This window comes from Aethalodelphis obliquidens, unplaced genomic scaffold (genome assembly GCF_003676395.1).
Source record: "Aethalodelphis obliquidens isolate GAN/ISIS:26980383/991018 unplaced genomic scaffold, ASM367639v1 scaffold12, whole genome shotgun sequence".
In the NCBI taxonomy this organism is placed as follows: Eukaryota; Metazoa; Chordata; class Mammalia; order Artiodactyla; family Delphinidae; genus Aethalodelphis; species Aethalodelphis obliquidens.
Genome location: NW_020837956.1, coordinates 14,560,558 through 14,581,869, shown reverse-complemented (window position 1 = coordinate 14,581,869; position 21,312 = coordinate 14,560,558). Strand labels below are relative to the sequence as shown.

Sequence of the window (21,312 nt, the reverse complement as noted above, 5' to 3'; positions counted from 1 at the left end):
CCTTAAAACCTCCTTAAAACACAGTTCAAGATGTAAGAAATAAGGAGAGGGACTTCCCTGGTGGCACAATGGTTAAGAATCCGCCTGCCAGTGCAGGGGACACGGGTTCGAGCCCTGGTCTGGGAAGATCCCACAGGCCGTGGAGCAACTAAGCCCGTGCGCCACAACTACCAAGCCCGTGTGCCTAGAGCCCGTGCTGCGCAACAAGGGAAGCCACCACAATGAGAAGCCCACGCACCACAACAAAGAGTAGCCCCTGCTCGCGGCAACAAGAGAACGCCCACGCGCAGCAAAGAAAACCCAACGCAGCCAAAAATAAATTAATATTTTAAAAATAAGGAGAAAAAATGGTCTAGGAAGAACTAACATAGATGCTACAAAACATGTACGCTTCTTCATTTAAAAAGAAAATCCCCTGTGGCCCTTACTGTAATTGTTATTTTTTTAAAAAAAGGTTTTCATTTAAAAAGGCATATTGAACTATAATCTGCTGACATCTGAAGGAAAACCTCTCTTCAGGGGTGCTTCTCAAACTTTAATGTGCATAGGAATCACCTGGGGATCTTGCTAAACTGAGATCTGATTTTATAGGTCAGGGTGGAGCCTGGGAGTCCGTCCACATTTCCAGCATAGGTGCCAGTGGGCGGCAAGCCCTAAAGAGCACCACTGCCACCTGCTGGCGGCAATTCACATCGCAAGCCCAGACATAGGAAAGAGAGGGTTGGCCCTGTGTGGGGACCTGCCAAGCCATAGAGCAGTTCTGCTTCTCTTTTGCTTTAGCCCAGGCTTTAGTGGCATCTCTAAACTCCGCTCCTTGATTTTATTTGCTTCTTCCAACCTTCATCTCGAGGAGCATGCTTGAGCATAGACAGTTTGGGGTCAGCAAAGGACAGGGGAAGCCAGCTGAACAGGAAGAGACGGCAGGCCCTGACCATCCAGGCACACAGGGTCTAAAAGCTTGCGAGGTCCCTAGTGAGCCGAGGCACTGATTCCAGACGCAGCGAGTCAGCCAGGCCCAGAGGGCCCCTGTCATCACCTACTTCTCCTCGGGTTTTGATTGCCATGCACCACAGCAACAGAATAAAGCAAGTTCTCAGAACTTTCTCCCTTAACCTGCTCACTCTGTAGTATCACTCTTTACTAAATATCTCTCATCAATTCTGCTTAAAACTGTATCAACTCATGTTCATTTCTTGCTTTCATTAAGAATATATATCCCTCCCTGCCATGGAGCTTCTCCTTTTGGGGAATGGGAGGACCCCAGTCCCACGGAAGCAACACAATGCAGAGAACAGAAGCCGAGAGCCGCCTCATGGGCGATTGTGTGGCAGCTTAGCGATCCAGGCTGGTCTGGACAGCTGCACCCTTCCCACACAGGGCAGAGCTGGCCCCCGTGTCCTGCTGGACACTCCAGTCCAGAAACTTCTAATTTTACTGTCTCTCTTTTTCACCCACGGAACTCTGCTTTGAAATATTTTTGTCTCCCAAATTGCAGTTGTTAAAAGAACTCATTCCTCATTTTTTGTTAATCAAGGGACTATATAGCTCCCAATAAGAAACTTCTGATCAGCATTGAATAATGTTTTATCATCCTGAGATGACATAATTTCAGTCGAGAGCAAAGAAGACACCAACTTGGACTTCCCTGGTGGCTCAGTGGTTAAGAATCCACCTGCCAATGCAGGGGACATGGGTTCGAGCCCTGGTCTGGGAAGATCCCACATGCCGCGGAGCAACTAAGCCCTTGCGCCACAGCTACTGAGCCTGCGCTCTAGAGCCCGTGAGCCACAACTACTGAAGCCCGCGCGCCTAGAGCCCATGCTCTGCGACAAGAGAAGCCACCACAATGAGAAGCCCGTGCACTGCAACGAAGAGCAGCCCCCGCTCGCCGCAACTAGAGAAAGCCCGCGTGCAGCAACCGAAGACCCAACGCAGCCAAAAATAAATAAATAAAAAAGACACCGACTTCTACTTGCTTATGTGGCTTTCCATCAATTCCTTTCAGCGTTTGAAAGTTTGAACCAGCTTGCAGGCCCACCATCCCCCCGCCTTCATCCTAACCTTCATCTACTTGCAGAGGTCCCAAGATCCTAACCAGAGCTGTCCTAGTATTTATTACAACTAAAAGAAGGGGCAAAAATCTAAGGTAGCTACAAATAAGAACAGGTATCTGTCGATACAGGTGGACAATTTCTATGGTTGCCCCACCCAGGGAAGTGAAGGATAAGATAAGTATGCATTTCTCAATCTACACTTCCTGCCCTCCCCTCAGCACTGGCCCTGCAGATTCTTCCCACCTTTATAGAGAGCCAACACACAATTCTAAAAAGTTAGGATGAGAGTAAAAGACCATAAGCTCCAGGGACTCAGTCTGCGTGAATGCCCACATCTGGGGGTCTGCACTTATATGCTCTGAACTAGGAGACCATTCTGAGGGCCTTCTTAGACTTGACTGGGAGGTCCCTGCTTCTGAAGTCTGTAACTGTGGCTGATACAGAGACTTCTACAACACTCATGGAAATAAGTACCAGTCCAGTGTCCAGGACCTTGGTGCCCGGTGAAAATCAGTTATGGATATAAATAAATAAGTATACCTTGCATCTTGCTACTTATTTTTTTAACTTTCTTTTCGTTGGCATCTCAGGGGGCTCTGGTGGAAGAAGTGGGGAGTGAGCATTGAATGCAATGAGAGAGAAGCAGAATAACAGAGTCCCTTTCCATTCCTTAGGCTGCAAAGTTGATTTGTCATTTTTAATTGATGGGAGCGCAAGCATTGGCAAACGTCGATTCCGAATCCAGAAGCAGTTCCTGGCCGACGTTGCCCAAGCTCTTGACATTGGCCCTGCCGGTCCACTGATGGGTATTGTTCAGTATGGGTAAGTGCTGCTCTGAATTCAGAAATCAAGGGATGTCCCATGCTTAATTTTGTGCCAGAAAAAAATACCGACACATCCTAGAGCACAGCAGACTCATCCCCTTCCCTGATACAAATGTAAATGAAAGAAACCAAAGCAATCCAGATGCCGCTGAAGAAATCTGAGGCTTCCAGAAGGAGGGACAAGTTAATCCACACTTGAAAGTAAATGGCATTTGCACTCCTGACTGGTAGAGAGAATATGTTTGGGAATTAAGAGAGCCGAGTTCAAGTTTTTGCTCAGCCAATAACAAGCTGCGTGGCCTTGGGCTAGGCCTTCACCTCTCTCACGGTCAGTTTCCTCATCAAGGTTGGCCCCCTTTCAACCCTATTAGAGTATTTGTTTGAAGGGCTCCTGTGCTCCACCTATAGGTGGGATGCCCAGAAAACATGGTGCTCTAGGTTCAACTTTCTCCTTTCTCTGGACAACCTTAGGCCTCTACACTGGTACTGGAAAAGCCCACCCGGCAATGGGGAGGACTGGGGTTGGGGGGAAGGGATGGCCCCCAGCACTCACCCAGGTGACTGTCCCCAGTCCACTTTACTATTCTACATAGGGTAGAAATTGAGGGCGCATACTACCATCCAATCTCAACTTTTCTCTCATTGGGGATAAGAAGTCAATCTTATTTCAGATGTAGCAGATTTCTCGCTAAAGCAGATACACAGATATCAACTGAAAATAGGCAATCAAAAGCGTAAACAAGACAAATCTCAAATAACAGGTGGGCTTTTGATCAAGAGCCATTAAGGGCAGGATAACTGTCTCACTTTCCACAAAGGATCTCGGGCACAACCCGCCCGTCCTTCTCCCAGATCCGCAGCTTAGCCTCGGCCTTGGACACTAACCTAGGCCTTGGTACCTCTTGCTCAGAAGCCACAGTCTGAAAAGTAAAAAACACACACCTGACAACATCTGGGGCCGTCTCTGGTCCCTGCAAATGTTTCCCGGGGACATCCCAGAACAGCGTTTTAACTGAGGTTGTTATGTCACAGACACTAGAATATTTAGTTTTGAGATGTCCAAAGAAATAAAATGCTTTATTTTCATAAGAACCTATAATGTTTGTATTTTTAGAATTAAATTCCAATGACGTATTTAACACTATCTTCTATTTCTGTGAAGGAAGATAGCTAAGTGGCACTTATATATAGTCAGAGCCCAATATATGAAAATAACCAATTGCTACACATGTTAATTCTCAGTGTCGGATGTGCTGGAGGATTTTAACGTGAAATAGGAAAATACGTGGTTTGGGTCATTGTTTTCAGGACGTCAACCTATTTTCATTCCTGTGTTACTTTTTAAAGTTAGCAGATGAATAGCAGGCTTCTCTGGGGAGGAAATGTAAGCGTTTTAGTGCCAGATGTTCCCGGTCAGTTTTATTGGGGGGTTCAAAGCTTGGTATGTCATCTTGCATTCAAAATAGCTGCTTTAAAAGCTGTGTATACCAAGGTTTATAGGCGAATATGAAAATAAGGTGGTAAATATGTCAAGGAAAAGAAAAACGGCAGGAGCATTGTGTTGTGTGCTGATGGGAACATGGATTAAAGAACAAATGTAGCAGGGAAGGAAAAAATTCAATAAAGACCCCTTCCCCTCAAAAAGACATTTTCTCTCACGTGTCCCTAATGTCATCACCGTTTACAGGGAAGAGTTTACCTCCATGCTTTCCAATGTCACTTTCTAAAAATGCCTTCCCTATTCATCTTTTTTTCCGTCCAGGGTCCTTATTCATTTAAAGCCCTTAAGGGAAATGTGTCTGTTTTCCTTTACTTTATGCTCATACAAACCGATCAATCATCTTCACCCTCCTTCGGCCACGGGGTGGAGTAGAAAGCACAGTGAACTGGTGACAGGACGTCTTGAATTCTAGCCTTAGCTCCGCTGTGTGACCCTAAGCAAGTCACCTAACCTCTCCATGTAAGAGCTGCCATCTGTACAGTACAGGCCGGTTGGACCAGATGATTTATTAGGGCTCTGCCAGCCCTGCTGTTCTGTAATTCAGTGACTGGCTCTGTACTCAGAAGACATCCAATCAATGAATGTTGGGTGAACATGCTGGGTGAGCATCGTCTCCCTTCCAGCCTCAGGTTCTGATTAGGTGGGTGAATGATCAGCAATGAAATGATGGCTGCACAGAGGTTACACATCCGTCAGGGGAATGTGGGGAACAAAATCAGTTGGAGAGAGGCATTAGGAAGGTGTGATGAGGCTGAAGGGGAAATCCACACACTCCGCTGAAATTGCTTTTATTTCAGCCACCTGGGTGGCTCCCAGCCGGCCTTTCTTCAGCAAATGGTCTTAGTGGGAGAGAAGGCAGGGGGTGGGGTAGGAAAGGGTATGCAGGCAGAGGTCAATGCAGACATGGGGCCAGTGTTTCTGGAAAAGGGCTTTCCAGTACTTGGCTGGCTGGGAAACTGATTCCTCTACTGGTACTTTGGGTTCTCACCGGATTCTAGTGCCCAGCTCACAACCACAGGGAATCAGCCCTGCTCTCTCAGAATCACAGAGCAATGGGGCCTTAAAAAGCTCCTGGTTCCACCTCCTCGTGTTACAATGAGGAGACAAGGCTCTAAAAGACAAGCCACCTTGGCAAGAACGAGCACTCAAGGTGAGACTGGGGTTGGAAAGGAGCTGGCCAAGGCTGGAGGACTCCCGAGCTCAGAATTTCTCCTGCTCTCAGGCCTCTCCCCTCTGTCACCGCTGCCGTGGGTCCACCTGGGAGACTCCCCCCAGAAGATTCCTTCCCTTGGTTTTCCTTAGAGCTGAGGCAGAACTTAGACTTTTAAATTTGGAATTTAGAAGACTCATACTATTAACAGGAAACAGAAGGCAAATAAGAAATAAAAATACGAGGATAAAAATGACCTGATGTACAAAATGCTCGTTCTGTATCCTGATCAGTAAGCATCCTACACAAAGATATTTTGGATGCGGGAAACAGAAAACCAACCCAGGCAGGCAGGTGACGGGAGAGTGATGTCACAGGACTGGCAAGTCTTGATCATTCCCTCCCTCGTCCTTTCCCTGCATCTCCTCGTCTCTCTGCTTGTCCAGTCCGTTCTCTCCTCAGTGGACAGCGTCATCCCCTGCCAGGCTCGTGGTTTCTGCTCCTCTGTAACTTCCCCCTTGCCCTGGCTGGGCTCCTAATTCTGGTCCGGACCAGGGGGAGCCCCTCAGCCCCCGTGGTGCCAGCATGCTCCCTCTCCCACATCCCCCACCCGCACCTGCAGAGGCTCGGAGCCCAGGCCCGCGTTAACCTTTCAGCAACCACAGCGTTCCTTCCACAGTCATCACGCACCTCCAGTAAGAGACGCAGCGTATGACACAGACGCAGAGAGGTTGAGTGACTTCCCTAAGAACACACAGCTAAATGCATGACCACTGGGGAGAGGAGAGATGTTAAATCCTGAGTTAATCCCTAAAATGTCAAACCAAATTGACTTCAAGATTTTGCTCCTCTGCCAAGAAAGCTCCTGATAATGGAGGCTTTCACCAGACTGAGGACAGACACGGCTGCAGACAAAGCCAAGGCTCAAGCCCCCATCTTGCACACATGCTCTAATTTACAGTTAAACAGCCAACATGCTCGTGATTGTGCTTACGACCAACAGGAACATTAAGAGGCCAGAGGAAAGCATGGCCAGAGCAAGTCGCTGGTAGGTGAAGTCTAGCAAACAGAATAAGGAAGACAAGCCGCTCACAGTTTAGCTGCCACCTGGATCCACAGGGGCTAAACGCCCGCTGGACCTTCCATAGGATTTTGTTTTTATCCCTGATTTCAGTATAAATGGAACAGAATTGCACAGGTTCTTTTGAACTTTGTAATCAACCCCAGGATACTGACATTGGAAAACAGCTGTAGAATAAAGCCAAATAACGGTTTCTCTTCATTTCAAGGTGAAATCCGGTTCTCTGACAGGCGCCCCGTGTTTCGGCTCTGAGGTGGGCTGCATCTCCTTACTTTTTTACTTCACAGCCCACCCAACTCAGCCCTGACTGAGCACCCTCAGCTGAGCCTCCCTTCCTGCCCCCCAAAGCGGGAAGGATGCCCAAGGGCTCCCGTGGATCAGCGGAGCCACTGAGTGTGGGGCAAGTAGAGTAGGGAGAAGAAACGAGGTGTCGGGTCTGGTGTGATGGGCAGAATAATGGCCGCAAAGCTGCCCACGTCTGGAACCCCCGGATGTGTTACCGTAGTAACATTTCCTCCAGCAGGAAGACGCTTGCAGATTAATTTTCTATTTTTTGGTGGAGGGGTGGAATTATTGTTGCTAATTACCAAAAAAAAAAAACCCTACTCCTCTAAAAACAAAATTTGATTATAAGACTCTGTTCCACGTCTCTGATCCTAGGAAATGTGAGAAAGGCCAGTGTCCTTTCAAAAGGGGCTAGTTGTGCTAATTCCCTCAGCAGGTCGGCCTGGGCCCCATGCTCAGTCCTTTGTAGGGAGGGGCAGAATCATTTTCACTCCGAGTGGGTAATACCCTCGAGGGACAAGTCTGCCACCTGACCTGCAGCCAGCAGCAGGTCCTCAGGCAACCAGGGTCACCCTAGAACATCCTCCTGAGTTCACAGGCATGGTTCACCTCAATGACTAAGTCCATAAATCATCACACTTTAGCATTAATTAAAAGGCTAAGGATAGTCATGTTATTTTATTGTAACCTTAAGGTGATGATGCCTTGTTGTAGGAAACAGTTTCAAAAGGTTCTTGTTATAGGGAATATGGTTAGTTAATGTGTCTCTACTGGCATAAAAATTCATTTGAGAGGCTCACTCTATGTGACTCAAAGCATTATGGGGTAAACCAATAGACTCTGGGACTTTAACCAAATGGGAACCTCAGGACTGAAAGGGCCTCAGAAGTCCTCTAAAATCCAGGGCTTCCCAAGCTGTCCCAAGGATGGGATCCATCTGGATCCCTTATTTTAAAAAATCCCTATCCCCAGCCCAGACCTACTGAATTGAGTTTCTGCTGGGAGGAGACCTGGTAACCTGTGTAGTTTAACAGGGTGGCTCAGGTGAGACGTGTCATCAGGGAGGCCTGGAGACACTGATGTTCTGTCCGGTTCCCTGCCCCCAGGCCCCAGCCTTCCTAGGAATCACCTGTGCCCATCTCTAACAGGCGTTCTTTCTTCTCACACACTTGCAGGATAGTCCTTTCCTGTTGCATGAATTATCCCTTTCTACGCATAGTCAAATGCTGGCTCCCTATCATTTCTCTTCATTAGTCTTAGCTCTTTTTCCAAACATAGAACAATTTGGTATTTTCTCCTTGAGCTGTAAATCTTTATTTTCTTCTCTTAGTTTCAAAGGAAATCTTTGATATCACTGAGGGAAAAAATGTGTTTTCCTTTAATGAGATCTTCTAATAAAATTACAAATTAAAATGTTGCTTACATTAAAATATAGTGGCACATCTCTTTGAACTTTTAAAATAATCTTCATCTCTGAAAAGGCACCAGGCTAGGGGTAGGGATTTTTTTTAAATAAAAGTGTTCTCCTTTTATTAAAAAAAATCCCTACCCCTAGCCTGGTGCCTTTTAAATAAAAGGCCACCAGCCCATATATCCTAAAAAAGGACACATACACCCGTGTGCTCCGGTACTGAGAGCTGCCACAGTCTGCAGGTTAAAGACTTACCATTCATTCCTATAATTTAATTACATTACATTTTAACAAAGATTTATTGAGTGTTTACCACGGTCTAAGCGCTATGCCATTTGCAGGGGATACTAATGCAAAATTCATCTAAGTGGTCTGATTACATTTGCCTGTAAGTCCCTTGGTGGGTGAGCCCTGCGGCTTTACTCCTAATCGTCATTTTAGCAACTGGAAAGCGTTTCAGAGGTCCTCTGATCCAACCTTTCAATTCACTAAAAATAAATAACTGTGATAGAGATTCTGTTCTTTGGGACTTCACCAGCTAGTAAGGGAGGCGATATTTTTAAGAGAAATAACATTAAATAAAATGAAAAGCATCTATTCATTGGGTATATGAATAGCTCATCTGTCTGCTTCTGAAGATAGATTCATCTACCGCTATGATGTAATAGGGGAAGAGAGTGGAGTGTGGAGCTCAGAGGGGAGTGTTCAGCTCTACCCGGGATGATCTAAGAGAGGAGAGGACATCTGAGCTTCCTCCTTCCCTCCCTTCCTTCCTTCCTTCCTTTCCATAATTCTCTATTACCCGCTGTATGCTAAGCACCAGGGATAGGAAACACTGGGACATAGCACCTGTTCACAAGTAGGTTACAGTCAATCTTCATGATTTACAGACCCCATATCTACAAATTCACCTACTCCCTAAAATGTACTTGTATCTCCAAAATCAATACTTAGGGCACTTTCACAGCTGTTGTGTGGACATGCACAGAGAGGGTATGAAATATACAACATTCCCAGCTGAGGTTCAACAAGGTGATGCTCTGCCTTCTAGTTTCAGCTTGTTACTATAAACAAGTGTCCTTTTCACAGTCTATTTAGCACCTCATTTTTCTGCTACTCACTGGTGATTTCACTATTTTTAATGGCCCCAAGTGTAGTTTTGAAGTGCGATCTAGTGTTCTAAGCACAAGAAGGCTGGGATGTGCTTATGGAGAAACTGCAAGTGTTAGACAAAATTCCTTCAGGCAACTTATTGTGCCGTTGGTCATGAGTTCAGTAATAATGAATTGATGATTTGGTATATTCAGCAAAAAAAAGAGGAAATTTGTTGATCTGTGTGTGATCAACAGATTTGATCTGCTCCAGAAAGTGCTAAAGTACCTAATATCTATAGTGCATGATGAAGCGATGGAAAAGATGGAAAAATGGCTGAAGTTAGGAATTCATGAAATGATGACTGATTTTTTTTTTTAAGCACAGTGGATAGCACTGTGAGACTGAAGGCCGAAAAATTTACAGGAGCACTACCCAGGGTCAAGAAAATGTTAAACCCTTCTCAGTATTTCATTATACATAAAATTTGTATATAATTATTTGTCAGAAACTTATATATTAAATTGGGTACCTTGAAACAGAAACATACATAAAACAAGTTTATATACTGATCTATTGATGAAAATGTGACCAGAGGCCCACAGGAACATAAGCCCATATTTTCCCTAGGAGCAGTGGCTCAGAACTTGCTAATTTGATGTTTGCAGCAACTTTATAAAACATAACTATTGCAGATAACAAGACTTGACAGTACATGTAGTATGGGAAAGAGGTGATCAGTCACTCTACAAAGTGATCGACATTCAGACAGCCTCATGAGCAGGGGAACACTATGGATGTGACTAGGTGACTAGCTTCCACACTTACTTTTTCTGTAAACACTTCTGAAAGAAAATTTTATATTTTTGCTTTTGAAATTATTTGTCTATGAGCAACGCTTAATTTACGATCAGCTATGATTTCTTCACAATCGTCAGACACACTCAGGAAATCTTTCAAAGTGAGAAAATCTAGCCTCAAAATCATTTTCAAATGTAAGTAGAGTTAAAAATTTTCCAGTTAATGGAGCATATATAACATTATGTTTGGTAGACGATTACGCAGTTGTTATTGTCAATATCAATTTTCTATTTTATAGCTAATAATACTTTTGTTGTTTTAACTCATTCTTTTTTTTTTTTCCAGTCCCTGAAAAGTTCATATTCCTTGGTTACCAAGGGTAGATTCAGACTTTGGGGACTCTGAAGCTTATGTAGCTTGGGGACTCTTAAGAAAAAGAACACAAAATTACAAACACAAAATTAGGCCCCTTGGAAGAAGTATCATTAGGATCCAAGTTAATCCACCTCTGATAGGCACTTAGCACCTGTTGGATAAAACATCCTCTGCAGAGGCCATTGTGGTGCAGGAAGACCAGGTAGGAAGCTATAGCCATAGTTCAGGAAAGAGAAGATCATAGTCCAAACTTGAGGATGGAAAGGATGAGAGAGACACAAGAAATATTTAAGAGGTTGGTGTGACAGGGATGCATATTGCTGCAACGACTTGATGAGTCAGAAGAGGGACTACAGAAGGGATGTGGGTGGTGATGGAGCAGATATGGAAGATAATTGACTTCAGTTTTGGAAATATCAAAGCCAAGGAGCCTGTGGACCACACCCAGGGACCACAGGTGTATGGAAGTATTCCAGATGTATGGAAGCCTTTTATTTATTCTGAGGTTCAAGAGAGAGGACTGACCAGTGTGCACGAAACAACCGTTGGCATATGAATGGTCGGTGAACCCCAGGTGGCTGAAGTTGTTGAGATCCCCCAGGGTTGTGCATAAATTAAGAAGGGATGCATGAGGGAGATAGCACTGCCGGGAACATCAGCATTGAGACGTAGAGATGCACAGAAGAGGAAAGAAGAAATGTATGTCTCTTTAATACTGTTAATGGAGTGCCTGCAGGTACCACATACTGTGTGAGGTGTCGTCAGCTAGAGGAAGCAGTCAGGCACAGAGGTTGTCAGCTGGGGCCGGGTCCCAGGGAGACAGGTAGCTGGAGCTTGGAGGGTGGGCACAATTGGGGTTTCCCAGATGAGGGAACCGATGAGCAAAGGCACAGGGCTAGAAAACCAGGAAGTAGTGAGTAGCTCATTCTAAGTAGACTATAGGTGGGAGTGAGAGAGAGAACGGTATGAGCCTGCTAGTTTGGAATCCAGTTACGGATGGGCTTTGAAAGCCAAAATATGAAGTTTAACAATAGGAGTCTCGGATGATTTTGAGCCAAGTTTTACAGTTAGAGCTGAACATGAGGAAGGGTTCTCTAGCAGACAGGCATATACCCAGCATTGCAGAGACTGACATAGAGACTCATAATAGAACCAGCAAGAAGTAAGGGAGCCTGAACTCAGAGGGTTGCACAGAAACACAGAAGAGGGGATAAAAGCAAGTGCTCCAGACAGAGGAACGTAGGAGACGTGCCTGACAGGTCCCACGGGTCCTATGACTGAGCAAGTAAAGATGGGGTCCAGGTTTTGAGCCTAGATGGCCAGGGGGCAAGTACAGCAGTTACTGAAATTGATCTGTGAGAATAGAAACCGGAAAGCCCTGGAGCCCCAAGGGAAAGAAGACTAACCGTGAAAGCACTAGAGTTCCTTCGCTGTGATTCCCCCTCCCTGGGCCCTGAGCTGTGGGGTGGTTAAAGCAGCCTCGGTTCGGCTCGCAGCCTTCGCGTGTGGCTTGATGGCGAGGTCGAGCTCAGCCAGAAGGCCCACATTTCTCTGCTCTGCCCTTTGCTTTATTGCTGTTGTTCGTTTGTGTTTAATCCTGAACTAGAACTTAGTTTTCACCTGGGGGCTTTTCATCTGGTTGGATTTTTCCCCAACACCCACCCTAGTCGAGCTTGTCTTAAACTTTCCTTGTCTTCGCTGAAGGTAGTTGGTCCTCCCGGTTTCACATCACCTCTCGCTTAGAGAAGTGGACTTCTGGGCAGTTTGCTTTGGTTTTGCCCAAGAACCAGCCTGTGTCCCTCATATTCACTAATGAGATGGAGGACAGAGGGGCATCCTTCCAGCCTCTTTCCGAACTCTCCTCCGACATAGATTACCTTGTGATAGCTAGGAGGGTCGGATAATAGGGTCGGAGCAGGGGAGGGGAGGGAGGCAGAGGATATCTCCTCTCAAGTCCTGGGGAACTGGCTTCCTGGTGACTGCACTGCCAGGTTCCCCAAAGGACTGGCAGAGAATCCACTGTAGGGCCTGGGAATTTCCACCTGAAACTGCCGAAACCTGCTTCTTCCTGGATCTACTCCAGGTGTTTATGGAAAGACTTGCTTTTAAAGGTCTCCTTCTCCCTCTCCTTGAAGACTTAGTAATCTGCAGCCAGGACCAGCTACATAATTTGCAGTTCCACATTTTCAAAAAGTATTAAGCATTTCAAGACAGCAGCATCAGAGCACTGAAGCAAGTGCAGGCTCTTCTGGCGTTGGGGGCTCCGTGTGACCTTAGAGGTCACACCTGCACGAAGCACTGCCAGTGGCTGAGTGTCAGTGCTTCGAGAGATGTGATTTCACTGTGCATCCCCACTTCATCCTGAGCGTGACCACACACGTCCACCCCACGGAGCCCTCGTCCCTCCTGACACACCTTCCACCTGGTCATGAAAGGTATTCCACACCCCCTGCTCAGCTGCTCCCAAGCCTGTTAACCAAGGAGACTCTGCTCTAGAGAAGGGTTCTCATTCTGTTTCTCCACTTAATTCACTCCAACTCCTCTCCAGCTAACCTTTTTCAGCCTTCAACAAAATAGATGTTGACCTTCCGGGTAAGATTTGAATATTCTCACCCAGTCACAGGAGCCACAGAGTGAGAAAGATGAAGGGATGTCTTCTCCTTGACACGGCTGTTAAGATGCAGTTCCAGTGCTGGGGTAACCCGGGGGTGGCTATCAGCTGAGACTCTCTTCCTGGAAAGGAGGGTCTGGGGCAGCCTGGGGACATCCTGACATTTGCAAAATCCCACTTGACAACAGTCCTGATCTTTAACAACATAAACGTTATGATCTTTATTTTTATCTAGATGAGGAAACTGAGGCCCAGAGAAGTTAGATGACTTCTCAAGGTCACACAGCTAGGAAACAGCATAGTCAAAACTAGAACCCACACCTTCGGAGCCCCGAAACAGCCCAATCTTCTCTACACACACTGTGGAGGACCCAGTCCTCCCATTACTTCTGTCCACAGTGGGGCATTTTATAAACACCAGCTTAAGGCTTTGAAGCAGCTTCCATTCTGTTCATATCTAAAACAATCAGCTCTGATTTCTGCTTTCCTCAAAGTGTAATAACTTTCCAGCTAATTTTTATTTCTTGTTCTGAATCTTCAGAGACAACCCTGTTACCCAGTTTAATCTCAAGACTCACATGAACTCCCGGGATGTGAAGACAGCCATAGAGAAAATTACCCAGAGAGGAGGGCTTTCTAATGTAGGTATGTGATCCGGATGTCAATCTTCTTGCTACCATGGTTCTCTTTCTTTTCATGCTAGATAGAAAAAGGAAAAAATCAAAATAATCCTTCAAGAAATGACTCACATAATATCTGTATCTTTCCTCAAGTATTATCATGGATTCGGGGGCAAAAATCATTACCACATACATGCTGGAGAGTTCCAGCACGCCGGGTTCCTCAGATGGCAGCTTTCTTCAGGACAAGTAGAACTGCAATCATGACTATCCCAACTGTTCTCCGAGTCATCAGCTATTTTTCATTATATTTTGTGAAAACTTTTTTTTTATAAAAATAAGTAAAATTTGTAACCAGTTCCATTCAGGAAGCTCCACAGTGCCCCTTGAGAGTGTTTTTCTAATCAGCTCCTGTTATAGTAATAACTGTGCAACAAGAGACATGGTCTTTGTTTCAAGCTGAGTCTCTATCTGATCCTTGGTGGTGGTGATGGGGTGGGGTGGCAGTGGGGTACCGGAATTCCAAGGTCAAGATCTAGTCCTCAATGGGGCAGGTCCAGAAACTCCATTTTATCAGTTCCCCAGAGGTGACCAGGCCTTAGGAAACAGTTTCACACGAACCAAGCTCAAAGGCCACCAATGAGCCCATGCCAGTGTACTAATTTATAAATGGTAGTCTGGTTTTGGGGGCACTGGGAAGGCTGTCCACTTCTTGGGGAACCTGTCTGTACCATCGCAATCCAGGGAAGTGGAGAAGTGAGCCACAGTTGCTTGACATGGAACGCGCACAGGGAATAGAACTATCTTTGAAGGATCATCTACAAAATTACAGTAAACCTGATTAATTATTTCCCTCTCCACCTCAGTGTTTGTCTCTGTAGACCAGTGTATTAGCATCTGGCAAATGAAGAGCCTTTGATCTCTGAACAAGTCTAAATAAACACTGGCCAAGTCACTGCTATCCAAGACACCAAACCAGTATTACCTCATCAGGAGCATGATAGAATTGATGTCTGATTTTTCAGTTTAATACTTATATCAGTGAAATTCCAGTAATGTATCATGCAGTAAAACTTTAAAACTTCAGGGGCTTCCCTGGTGGTGCAGTGGTTAAGAATCCGCCTGCCGATGCAGGGGACACGGGTTCGAGCCCTGGTCCGGGAAGATCCCACATGCCGCGGAGCAGCTGAGCCCGTGTGCCACAACTACTGAGCCTGTGCTCTAGAGCCCTCGAGCCACAACTGCTGAGCCTGCGTGCTACAACTACTGAAGCCCGAGCACCTAGAGCCTGTGCTCTGCAACAAGAGAAGCCACCGCAATGGGAAGCCCGCGCACTGCAACGAAGAGTAGCCCCCGCTCACCGCAACTAGAGAAAGCTCCCGAGCAGCAACGAAGACCCAACACAGCCAAAAATAAATAAAATTTTTAAAAGAATTGTTTAAAAAATAAAAACTTTAAAACTTCAGAAGACATTCTGTTTCTTTGATGGGATTAATAAAATCAGCATAAAATCATTCTTTCAGTGGGTAACATGTTCTATCTCTGCCCTGTATTGATCTGGGTTTGGGTTTAGAGAACTGAATGCATTCCAGCTGGTTTAAGCAGAAAGGGATTTATTTCAGGGTATTAAATGGTTTTGAGAATTACTGAAGAAATGGACTCTAGGCTGAGCTTTCGGAGATGGCTTCCCAAGGCTTCTTGCAGAACCAGGACCTCTAAGGAGCTGTACCTCTTCCAAGATCAGGAAATTGCTTTCTCAATTCTGCCACCACCGCCTCCTTAGGAATCTGCTTCAGCCAGGAAGCCACCATGATCAGGAAGTTTCTGCTAAGCTGCCAGCTACAAAACCATGCCTTGCCTGCTCCATTCACAGCCACAAAGTGAATGCTCTGCACCCTACGTTCTCAACACCAAGGAAGCTGGTGACCAAACATAGGCGCCTCTGCTAACACTTCCCTGGAGAAGTCAAACACTCTACAGACTTGTCAGCAGAAACAGCAGAATCAAATCTCATGTGTGCGCATCATTTCATGAAACTAAAACAAATCCAGAACTAGCTGCAAGGAAGTCTCAATGTAGTTTTCAGATTTCCAGCCTCTGCTTTCAAGACATGCTGGAAGGTGGATGGAATATGTATTGAGCACAAATTGACCATGACCTCCAAATTTAAGATTGGTGGGGTCAAGGTGATCTTCTGATGGCTCCCTGTGCTCTGTCTACAGGCAGTTAACGTTAAACTAGGGGGGACTGCTGGGTGCCTTGGGCCTTGAGGGAAATCAGCCCCAGCTGTGAAAGCAGTTCTCAGCAGCCAATGTTTCCCTTAGCAACTGTGTTTTATGCAGCCAGCTCACATGGGTTCTCCGAGACATTTCTCTAGCAACTGAGTATGTAACCATTTGATCCTTTCATTTGTCAGGTAAGATTATACTAGCCAGTGGAGCCAGGATGCTGGCCAAAACCAAAGAAGCATTGAGTGTAATGTCATTAACCCTAATGTCTTAAGAAGGTAGCTCTTAACTTTTATTTTGATTGGGGACCCCTTTGAAAGCTATGGCCCTGGTACCCAAATAAATATTTATATACACAAAATACTGTGTATAAATTCAGGGGATTTGTGGGTACTCACCCCCAGTGCCCCAGGGGTTCACAGAGCCCAGGTTAAGAGCCCTACCTTATTATATGCAGCTATGCTGACTCTAGGGTGACCAGTCATCCCAGTTTGCCCAGGGGCATATGGGGCTTCCAATGCTAAAACTGGGAAAGTCCTGGAAAACTGGGACAGTTGATCACCCTCCTTGATTCCAAAAAATTGCATGAGACCCTAGACAGTGTGAAGTATATGCTTGAGAAAGCCATGCTGGGAGGCTGTGCTATCCCTCTCAACTGTTGCTCTCAGCTGAGGCAGGTTGTCGTCATGGAAACCTAGGCCCAGAGGCCCCGAGTGACCCACCCAGGCCACATGGCCAGTAGGCGGCATAGCCAGGCTAGAACACCTCTCTTAGTTCTTAGTGGGTGCAGCGCGTCCCGAGCCAGCCAGACCTGTGCCCCTGGTGGAACTAGACACAAGATTCCACTGAACCCAGAATATAGCCTTTCCCACCCAGCGGCTGCTGGAGCACCGGGCTCACCCCGAGCCACCGTAGCCCAAGGAGAGGCTCCTGTCACTTCAGCTCCCCCCACCCCACACTCTGGGAAACGGCACAGGGGCTTAGTGAGGTTGGTTCCAGCACCCAGGCAAAGAACGGACACTTTTGTTCCTATGAAATTTTTTCTCATTTGTTTGCTGGTCTTTAAAACTTTTATTTTTTGAATTTAATTTTTAAAATTGAAGTACAGTTGATTTACAATATTAAGTTAGTTTCAGGTGTACAGCAAAGTGATTCCGTTATATATTTTTTCAGATTACTTTCCATTATAGGTTATTACAAGATATTGAATATTGTTCCCCGTGTTTTACAGTAAATCCTTGTTATCTATTTTATGAATAATAGTTAGCATCTGTTAATCCCATACTCTTAATTTATCCCTCCCCCGATTCCCTTTCCTCTTTGGTAACCATAAGTTTGTTTTCTATGTCTGTGAATCTGTTTCTGTTTTGTATATAGATTCATTTGTATTATTTTTTTAGATTCCACGTGTGATATATAATATTTGTCTTTGTCTAACTTACTTCACTTGGTATGATAATCTCTAGGTCCATCCAGCTTGCCGCAAATGGTGTAAAACTGTAAAAAAAAAAAAAAAAGAAAGAAACAAAATTAGAAGTTAAAGGCTTAAAATGAAACGGGAGGGAAACGGCTAGTGGTGATGGTTCCACGACGTTGTGAGTGCATTTAATACCACTGAACTGTACACCTAAAACTAATTAATGTGATTAAAAAAGAGAACAAGCCAACAAGGGAGGGAATGAGTATTTTTCTGCATCTCTTTATGCTGCTATGATCAGTTCCATGATCATTCCAAGCACGAGTTTTCTTTTTCTCCCAGGCCGGGCCATCTCCTTTGTGACTCAGAACTTCTTTTCCAAATCTAATGGAAACAGAGGCAGTGCTCCCAACGTGGCCGTGGTGATGGTGGACGGCTGGCCCACGGACAAGGTGGAAGAGGCATCAAGGTTTGCAAGAGAGTCAGGAATCAACATTTTCTTCATCACCATGGAAGGTGCCTCTGAAAAGGAGAAGCAGTACGTGCTAGAGCCCAACTTTGCAAACAAGGTATGTAAGTGGGAGACCCACCCAACATAAGAATTCCCTGCGCTTTGCAAAGCTGTAACAGCCATCCAGGCTGTGTCTCTTTTTCCTTCAAATGGATGTTAAGCTCACTTCTAGGTAGGAGGGCCTCCAGTGAGAGACTCGTAAGTCTGGAACCTGCAGTTATCCTCTCAAAGCAACCCCCCACCCCACGACCACCACCATGTACCTGATGAACTGAGGCCCAGCATCAGCACCTTGGGAGGAGCAGGGTCCCCAGGGTCTCACAGTAAAGACTCCCCTGAGCTCCTCCTATAGCCCCAGGGGACCTCAACTGGGCAGCCCACAAGCCTTCACACGAGCATGCACGTGGGCACACATGCACTGCAAGTTAACTGATCTGATAAACAAGAAAAAGGTATTGAATCAAGTCAGGGAGATCAGGGTTTCAAACTCAGCTGCCCCTCAGTTCTGTGGAAATGCCTGGCAGGAGATGGGAGCAGAACAGATGGGGATCCAGGCCCTCACACCCATCCCCCCAAAGCAGCCCATTTTTTGTATATTTTGTACAGTGGGACCCCACATAAACCTTCCTCCAAAGACAGGGCCCCAGGTTTAAAAAGGAAAGGAAGAGAGAGGGCAGACAGCAGAAGCAAGAAGAACTACAATCCTGGAGCCTGTGGAACAAAAACCACATTCACAGAAAGACAGACGATGAAAAGGCAGAGGGCTATGTACCAGATGAAGGAACAAGATAAAACCCCAGAAAAACAACTAAATGAAGGGGAGATAAGCAACCTTCCAGAAAAAGAATTCAGAATAATGATAGTGAAGATGATCCAGGACCTCCCTCGGAAAAAGAATGGAGGCAAAGATCGAGAAGATGCAAGAAATGTTTAACAAACACCTAGAAGAATTAAAGAACAAACAAACAGAGATGAACACTACAATAAATGAAATGTAAACTACACTAGAAGGAATCAATAGCGGAATAACTGAGGCAGAAGAACGGATAAGTGACCTGGAAGACAGAATGGTGGAATTCACTGCTGCAGAACAGAATAAAGAAAAAAGAATGAAAAGAAATGAAGACAGCCTAAGAGACCTCTGGGACAACATTAAACACAACATTTGCATTATAGGGGTCCCAGAAGGAGAAGAGAGAGAGAAAGGACCCGAGAAAATATTTAAAGGGATTATAGTCAAAAACTTCCCTAACATGGGAAAGGAAATAGCCACCCAAGTCCAGGAAGTGCAGCGAGACCCATACAGGATAAACACAAGGAGAAACACGCCAAGACACATAGTAATCAAATTGGCAAAAATTAAAGACAAAGAAAAATTATTGAAAGCAGCAAGGGAAAAATGACAAATAACATACAAGGGAACTCCCATAAGGTTAAAAGCTGATTTCTCAGCAGAAACTCTACAAGCCAGAAGGGAGTGGCATGATAAAGTGATGAAAGGGAAGAATCTACAACCAAGAATACTCTACCCAGCAAGGATCTCATTCAGATTTGACAGAGAAATTAAAACCTTTACAGATAAGCAAAAGCTAAGAGAATTCAGCACCACCAAACCAGCTTTACAACAAATGCTGAAGGAACTTCTCTAGGCAGGAAACACAAGAGAAGGAAAAGACCTACAAAAACAAACCCAAAAGAATTAAGAAAATGGTCATAGGAACACACATATCGATAATTACTTTAAACGTGAATGGATTAAAGGCTCCAACCAAAAGACACAGGCTTGCTGAATGGACACAAAAACAAGACCCATATATATGCTGTCTACAAGAGACCCACTTCAGACCTAGGGACACATACAGACTGAAAGTGAGGGGATGGAAAAAGATATTCCATGCAAATGGAAATCAAAAGAAAGCTGGAGTAGCAATACTCATATCAGATAAAATAGACTTTAAAATAAAGAATGTTACAAGAGACAAGGAAGGACACTACATAATGATCAAGGGATCAACCCAAGAAGAAGATATAACAATTATAAATATATATGCACCCAACACAGGAGCACCTCAATACATAAGGCAACTGCTAACAGCTATAAAAGAGGGAATCGACAGTAACACAATAATAATGGGGGACTTTAACACCTCACTTACACCAATGGACAGATCATCCAAAATGAAAATAAATAAGGAAACAGAAGCTTTAAATGACACAAGAGACCAGATAGATTCAATATTTATAGGACATTCCATCCAAAAACAGCAGATTACACTTTCTTCTCAAGTGTGCATGGAACATTCTCCAAGATAGATCACATCTTGGGTCACAAATCAAACCTCAGTAAATTTAAGAAAACTGAAATTATATCAAGCATCTTTTCTGACCACAATGCTATGAGATTAGAAATGAATTACAGGCGAAAAAACGTAAAACACACAAATACATGGAGGCTAAACAATACGCTACTAAATAACAAAGAGATCACTGAAGAAATCAAAGAGGAAATCAAAAAATACCTGGAGACAAATCACAATGAAAACACGATGACCCAAAACCTATGGGATGCAGCAAAAGCAGTTCTAAGAGGGAAGTTTAGAACAATTCAATCTCACCTCAAGCAACAAGAAAAATCTGAAATAAACAATCTAACATTACACCTAAAGGAACTAGAAAAAGAAGAACAAACAAAACCCACAGTTAGCAGAAGAAAAGAAATCATAAAGATCAGAGCAGAAATAAATGAAATAGAAACAAAGAAAACAACAGCAAAGTTCAATAAAATTAAAGGCTGGTTCTTTGAGAAGATAAAATTGATAAACCATTAGCCAGACTCATCAAGAAAAAGAGGGAGAGGACTCAAATCAATAAAATTAGAAATGAAAAAGGAGAAGTTACAACAGACACCGCAGAAATACAAAGCATCCTAAGAGACTACTACAAGTAACTCTATGCCAATAAAATGGACAACCTGGAAGAAATGGACAAATTCTTAGAAAGGTATAACCTTCCAAGACTGAACCATGAAGAAATGGAAAATATAAACAGACCAATCACAAGTAATGAAATTGAAACTGTGATTAAAAATCTTCCAACAGGGCTTCCCTGGTGGCGCAGTGGTTGAGAGTCCACCTGCCGATGCAGGGGACAAGGGTTCGTGCCCCAGTCCGGGAAGATCCCACATGCTGCGGAGTGGCTAGGTCCGTGAGCCATGGCCACTGAGCCTGTGTGTCCAGAGCCTGTGCTCCGCAACAGGAGAAGCCACAACAGTGAGAGGCCTGCGCACCGCAAAAAAAAAAAAAAAAAAATCTTCCAACAAACAGAAGTCCAGGACCAGATGGCTTCACAGGT

General features: G+C 44.8%; 1 protein-coding gene across 3 annotated transcripts in view; it reads left to right on the top strand.

Annotated features, from left to right (window-relative positions):
• VIT (vitrin) overlaps window positions 1-21,312 on the top strand; it is a 124,030-nt gene that overhangs the window by 94,438 nt on the left and 8,280 nt on the right. For all 3 annotated transcript variants that reach the window (XM_027113391.1, XM_027113390.1, XM_027113392.1), the window contains 3 exons: window positions 2,729-2,876; window positions 13,727-13,830; window positions 17,793-18,019. In XM_027113391.1, the coding sequence (XP_026969192.1) occupies window positions 2,729-2,876; window positions 13,727-13,830; window positions 17,793-18,019 (479 nt within the window). The remainder of the gene's footprint in view (window positions 1-2,728; window positions 2,877-13,726; window positions 13,831-17,792; window positions 18,020-21,312) is intronic.